The 7494-nt window shown below is 38.2% G+C and overlaps 1 protein-coding gene across 1 annotated transcript; it reads right to left on the bottom strand.

The window, feature by feature from the left end:
• Positions 1–5356: 5356 nt before the first annotated feature.
• On the bottom strand, positions 5357–7137 carry LOC110919224 (pollen-specific protein C13). The gene is made up of 2 exons (XM_022163503.2): positions 6820–7137; positions 5357–5843 (listed from the first exon to the last, which is right to left on the bottom strand). Exons 1-2 carry the CDS (start codon positions 6974–6976, stop codon positions 5521–5523), a joined length of 480 nt encoding a protein of 159 aa, XP_022019195.1. The 5' UTR covers positions 6977–7137; the 3' UTR covers positions 5357–5520.
• Positions 7138–7494: the final 357 nt, after the last annotated feature.

The following is a 7494-nucleotide window of genomic DNA, read 5'->3' as shown; positions in this document are numbered from 1 at the left end:
CAGTTGTTCAGGTTAGGGTCAGCTGCAGTGGTTGCTAAGATATGAAAATTAGCTAGGCTTCTATTAAGCATATCTTGAGCATAAGCATCGGTTTCTCTTTTGGCTGCGGCTAACACTCGCTGGTCCTGTAACTTTTTCATACGCTTTCTACGCTCGTGTGCTCCCCTACTGAACCATCCCCTCTTTTTCTGAGGAAATGGCTCTTCAGATTGAGCCTTAAATACGAATATTCCTTCTTCTGTATCAGCAGAGTACCCCGAGAGGGCAGGCTGAGAAGAGGCACCTTCGCTGCTAGGCGAACCAGACAATTGACGATACGCGTCGGATGGTCCTTGGTCGCTCATACTGTAACTAACAAATAATCAGATAACACATAACAAGAAAATACAATTATGCACGTATTTCCGTTATTTATTTCCTAACACTTTGAATTTGATGCCAGCAGAACACTTCTGTGGCTGAATCAGTGGCATAGCTCTGATACCACCTTCTGTCGCAACCCCCGATCCCTAATCCCCGGGAAAGGGCGGCCGCGAGCCAGTTTCGGTGGTATCACGTTATTGTCTAATTTGGCAACGGAAATTTTCATCAGGACCGTAATTAGGAAATATTTTATCAAAGTAAAATACCACATTTCCATATCATTAAATGCATGGGTAAAACCCAAGTTTTCATTACACATATCTTCATAGGGATACACCCTATTTTACTTAAGAAAAACATCTATTTCTTTTAAGGTAACTTTATTGCCACTTTTCCAAGCCTTCAGTGCTGTCCAGCTGGCTTCTATTTGGCTTTCACATTTTGTTACCTGAAACGCGTTTTTAAAAACATTTTGTCAGTGGGAAATACTGGTGAGTGAATCCCAGTTTAATCAAGTTTAAATAAAAACCAATTTGCAGTATTGAGGGCACATCCGCAATTACATTTGTTTCCAAGATATAACAATTAACATCAGTGGTACTGTCATACTCAACTTGTGGAATGTTACCACGCCAGTAACAAATTTTGTATACAAAACCCCAACATACCCACTATAATTGTATTCTTACAAATACTCAATAACTGCTTAGTATATATTTAATTAAGTGAGGTTTTGTAAAAACATTTAACAAAAAGAGGATTACTCACATTGCTGTCTTAGGGTTTTCAGTAAGGATTTCCTGGGAATAATCTATAAATTACATAAATGCACGTGTGTTAGTATAATAACCCAATTTAACATTAGTAATACCCTCCCCGAGACGGCATTCCAACGACTACGTCGGGCAGAACCACGACAGCCGTTACGGAACCCTAGATCAATCGGGCAGGGTATCTAATACGTCTCCAGGGGTTATGATACTTACATCGTAGCGGAACCTCGCTATTTAGGGGGTATAATGCCCGCGTATTATCTCTACTATTCAGAAATTGAGATTGAGAAATGAATTTTGAACGATTTCTGGTTTAACCCGATGGCTCCTTTATATAGTTGCTGATCCCGGTTCCCTCGCAGCCCGCATAACATACGGGCAAGGCCTACGCGGCCCGCGTTGACCTCCGGTCAATGCGTAGCCCATTCGGATCACTATATAGGCTTGACATGTGTTGGGCCACGTGGCCGCACCGGGCTGCGCCACATTATGGATCTCACACGGCCCGCGTAAGGTTGAGGTGGGGTTCACGCGGCCCGCGTCAACTTAAAAATCAACGAAATCAAGTTTCAACCTTGATACCGCCCGCGTAAGGGTTAGGGTGGGGCTACGCGGCCCGTCTCAGCCCAAAATTCACTTTTTAATTTATTTTTAATACTATATTGTATTTCGGGCTCGGTTTTCACATATGGGGTGTATTTAAAGACATATTAGGATATTTTAAATATATATTAGGGTGTCGGAAAAATAATCAAGGGTGTCGGTTTTCTTGAGGATTGTTACAGCCACCGCCGCCACCGTCACGGCGGCGCTATCGTCGCCACTGCCAGAGCTGTAACACCACCGCCACCATCCTTTTCTCCCTCCTTCAAACAGTCATACTCTCTCGATCTCTGTCTGTCCTTGAAATCTGGTCATGTGTGCAAGGATTGGTCAAATGAGAAGAGGGTAGAGGAAATTTTTTCAAAAGCAATGTGATGTACCTTGAAGAAACGGTCGATAAGATCCTTGTAGCTTCCTGATGTCGCACTTTTTCCTACAGGAATCGAAATATATTCAAAGGATGGAGGATATGGTAGAGGTAATTTTTTCATCACTGCCTTAAAAACATCAACACAAATTTGGGGATTCTTGAAGATGAGAGATAAGGGATTTTTCAGGAAAGAGATGATGATGGGTTGAAGATTCAAAATCAGGAGAGAGAGAGAGAGAGATGGATGAGATGATGAAGAGGTTTGAATTGTGATGAGAGAGGAGATGTGTAAGTCTTAAATGGCAGAGATAAATGACAGATTAGACATAGGAGTAAAAGACCAAAATACCCTTTAGAATATAATATAAAAGTGTATACGTGTCAAAGTTTGATAGGTGGAGAGTAGTTCTCGTGGTTCTTACAACTGAGGGTGGTTTTCATTTCAGTGGTTCCATATATATATATATATATATATATACACACACACACACTAGGGACCAAACCCAATAAACTCGGACACAACAAGTCCTGACATACCTATCCGAATATACCATAAATTCCGACAATTAAACTATATTCCAAACATGACAAACTCGGACATCAAACAATCTAGACTTCTGAATTTAACACATAAATTCGGACTCCACAATTGGAACTTTGACTTCTTAAACTTGACCTGTGACTTTGTTGACCAGAACTGATAAAGCACAGTTACCCAGCAAGAGCTGCACTTACATATATTTATATAATACTCTTATTAAAGAGACTCATGCTTTAATATACAATTTTTTTAATGTTACTTTACTTTTATTCTTAATTTACATCAAATTAGTCATAATCAATTACAAACCAAGAATTAAACTTTTATCTTCTCCTTAATAGGTAATCTATCACAAAGCTGGAATGTCTTTAATATAATTTTATTAATTTAACTTCAATAAACGTTGAAGGGCCAACATATTCAGTTTCTTAAAGATCTAGCATCAAATAATAATAACAAAAATAAATTCATACAAAACTTAACTAACCCAAAAAACCCGACTCGTGTAGAAAACGGGTTGCAATACTTGAGCATGGAGTAGCTTTGATGCATTCGAATCGAGTCCTTATCAGAACCAAATTCGAATTTATAAATAATGACGTGACTCGTCCGAATAACCTGAATTCAAACTTAATGTGTGTGATTTTTGAATTGTATGTATGATATTTTTGTGTTTTCTTATAGCTTGGTTTATCTAGACAAACCCAAATTTTAGTGAGATAATTCAAATCTTTAGTTCTATATATATTTTTTTTTAATTTGAATAATCCTTGCATCACATCTAGCCGTCTTGGTAGTTGGTGATTACAAGACGTGTAACACAAACTCACGTTTTGCTAATACCATGGGATTTGTACGGGATCATGTCATTGTCTTGTTCATAGAGAATATTACTTGTATTTGTAAATGACCAACTGTTGCGTGTAAGAAAACACCTCATAAATATAGTTGCTTAAACAGTCTATTTTTATTACTATTGAAAAATATCATTTAATATACCATGATAATTACTTGATTTATGATTAATTATTACGTTTTCATACATCAAGTGAATGTTATTTACTAAGCAATACCTAATAAATAATTAACTGGTTGCGTAACATTTCATAATTATGTGAGTCCAAGATTCTTTTTTTTTTTTTTTTTTTTTGAACGATAAGGAACGAATTGCCAACCATCGTGACACCGGGCGCTGTGACCAAGGTCGACTACGCAACCGCCGCCAGCCCCTTGGCAACTCGACCTCCACCCGCCCGAAGACATGACAGTGGACTAATCGGTAAAACCTCGTCTCTCATCTAAGAAGAACCGGTGCCATCCGTATTCGCCCTTCATCTGGATGCTGCAGAAAATAATCAAAAGAGTGGGAGTCAAACCTGGGTCACAAGGAACACCAAGTCTTTCCCCAACCACTCCACCACTCACTTATCTTATTTCACCTCTCCCTATTTAATTTCTTTAACTTAAAATTAAAAACTTAAAAAGTTATGAGATATTTAACTGAGTTAACTGTCATTTTCGTCCCTATTGTTGATCAAATTATGACAATCCAGACCAAATTTCAAATTTATGTCATTTTCATTCCTGACATTCTTGAAACATGCCAGTTTTGTCCAAGAAACCAAGGTTGAATCGAATAGTTAGACAAACCACAGGGACGAAAATAGAAGTTAACTCATGTTTTTTTTTTTTTTTGATGGAACTGACAAGTTTCAAGAAATGTCAGGGACGAAAAATGATATAAATTTAAAATTTGGCCTGGACTGTCATAATTAGACAAACCAAAGGTACGAAAATGGCAGTTAACTTTCTCGCTCGCATCACAAGTTCGCGTCACTCACATTTGATCCACATCCGATTTTCTAAATGCGTTAACACTTTCTTCCCACTCTCCACCTATATGCCACATCCTTCTCGAGCCGTCCATAGACGACTCCGAACCAAACGACTACAACAGCAATCGAACCAGTAAACCTAAATCACTAAAATTGCATGTAAGCCTTAATTTGAGTCAAACTTTATGAGCCAAGTTATAGGAACCGCAGTTTGATCAATTTACAATTAGCATTGTCTCTTTGTCAATAAATGATTAGTATTGTTTCCAACAAATGATTATTATATGCCAGTAAACATCAAATTAATTTCTTCGAGAAATACCGTTTCACTTTGTTTAATTCTTTTTTTGAAGAACCTATTTTCTTTTTTATTTAAATTCAAGCTAACAAAATGCACCCATGACATGTTTATTCATGACCCATATGCCTTCCAATACAAAACTACGAGTATAAGTGGCTAAAAACAGGCAGTGGAGTTCACCTCAGGGCAAGTGAGCGACATCGATTGTCGGAACTCTTATTTAAACAACCACAAGAGTTAGGGGATCGTCGGAACTCTTATTTAAACAACCACAAGAGTTAGAGGCTGTTTGGCAACTTCTGATGGTTAAGTTGAACTCTTATTTAAACAACCACAAGAGTTAGGGGCTGTTTGGCAACTTCTGAATGGTTAAGTGATAAACCAGTAAGAGGTCTGATTTATTAAAAAACCCTATTAAGAGGTAAACAAACAGCCCCTTGTATGGTAAGAAGATCCATACGACCTAATCCCATGGTGTACGCCAAGATACGAAAGATTACAAAATAAAAATAAATAATACAAAGTCGCAAACATAGGATAAAGAATCGGAAAAAAAAAAAGTCACAAGAATGATTCATGAAACAAGATGTTTCCTCATTGCTCCTTTATATCAATTAAAACATATGAATCTCAAGACAATCCAGAACAAACAAATATTAGAATATGTTTTAAGCAACAAGATCAAGAACACATTACATACTAGACAAGAATCGAGTCTGCTACTAACCAACACTTTAATCCTCTTCCTCCATAAGAGACTGGAGGAGCATGGTGCAGCCAGACATGACCTCATCTTTCATGAACCCCATCGCGTTAGCAAAACGACTGTCCGACACAATTCCATTGTAGCTGGTTAGAACCACACGTGCACGGTCACGCCCTGGGTCAGCAGTCTTGCAGTCACCAAGTGGGCTGCTCACAAGAGCCACATCACAGGTCTCATCGCCATGGTCTTCATTCACGTTGATGTAGTATGTTCCGGTTGCGTCGGTGATTCCGTCAGCGGTGTACAGAAGTTTTTGTGTCCTGTCCTTGCATTCCACTCTAACCTTTGCACCTACAAACCAATAACCAATCCCATAATTAAGCATTTTAAAACCAGATCCTGCTCTTATTATTCAAATACAGATCCAAACACCCCCTTAATCTACAAAATAACAAGAACCACACGCATTGTAGCAGCAAATATTAAATCACAACAACCTACGATTCATACTTCTGTCATCGATTCAATATAGCCAAAAGTCCAAACTCCTACAATCGCTGGATCATCCTAATACTCCAACCAGTTGACAGAATGATAAACCAAAAACCACTAATATGAGATAATGCTTGACTGATACACGGATTCGAAGTATGATAATAGAAGAAAACAATTGACAAACTTACTACCGATTATTATACTACTTTTTTACAGATGAACAAATTTAACATTAGTGCTTGAATAATCCGCAATAACAACACACACCACCAGATTCATCTACATTACCACTAATGATAAGAAATTAAGAATAAACTATTAATATGTGTGAACGCTTGACTGATATATGATAATCAAATCTACTGATTATTAAACTATTTTTTACATATCCAAGAACATTAGCACTACCGGTTGAACAATACGCAACCGCAAATCAGCGTTAATTGATAAAACAAAACCCTAAACCTTCGTCAAACCACCAGATTCGTCCATTTTACCACCAATAATCACTAGAAACCACTAATATGAGTGAACGCTTGATTGATGCGCGTAATCAAAAGCATAAACACTGCCGCTTGAACAATACGCAACCGCAATTCAGCGTTAATTAATAAAACAAAACCCTAAACTTTCGTCAAACCACCAGATTCGTCAACTTTTTCACTAAACCACTACTAAAACCTCAGATCTACTTATAAATCAACATTTTCGCACTTCATAATCACAGATCTACAACAATCTTCAACAGAAACAAATTTCACACACACAGTATACACACACATCAACATTTTCGTAAAAGTAACAGCGATATCTAAGATCTGAGTACACACACCTGGAATGTAAGTAGTGGCTGAGGTTTCGAAACCGGCACGGCAGGTATCGCAGTAAACTCTGCCTTGCAAGACGTACGGACGAGACATCGGACGTGAAGCGCTAATGAGCGCCGGTAGTAGGACGCAGAGTGCTAAGATGAGCCCCGATTTCGCCATTACTATGTGTTGTTTTTGGTGTGAATGTGTGTGTGTGTGTGTGTGTGTGTTAGAGAGAGGGCAGTGGTGAGTTATTTGTGAGAAGAGTTGCAGATAAAGGTGAAGGGTTTGTTTGTTAATACGCGTTGTGTGCTAAGATGCGCAGCAGCGCACATGGGCCTCTCGTGAAATGATTGTTGTGTGTCGGTGTAATTATTATTGCTGTTGCAACGCTATTTTTAGGCGCGTGTATCCGTCTTTATTTTTTAATTTTTATGGTGGTAAATTTGTCAACTTTGGCTCGTAAAACTTTAGATGGTCGATCTTTATCCAACGCCTGGTTACGTGACAAGTGGTAAAACATGTAAGAAAAATGAGTTATATAATTTTGACTGTATAGTAATAGATTATGTAGATAGGAAAAGGTTCATTTGATAAGAAATTTTATTGAGAAAAAAAAGAACATGGATGACCTAACAAGATGAGCATGTGCTCGAACATACATTAGGGTCTTTCTAAGAGGACCCGGGGCGGTGCGT

This window comes from Helianthus annuus, chromosome 2 (genome assembly GCF_002127325.2).
Source record: "Helianthus annuus cultivar XRQ/B chromosome 2, HanXRQr2.0-SUNRISE, whole genome shotgun sequence".
NCBI lineage: Eukaryota > Viridiplantae > Streptophyta > Magnoliopsida > Asterales > Asteraceae > Helianthus > Helianthus annuus.
Note: the sequence above shows the minus strand (reverse complement) of the source record. Positions and strands in the feature narration are given on the sequence as shown.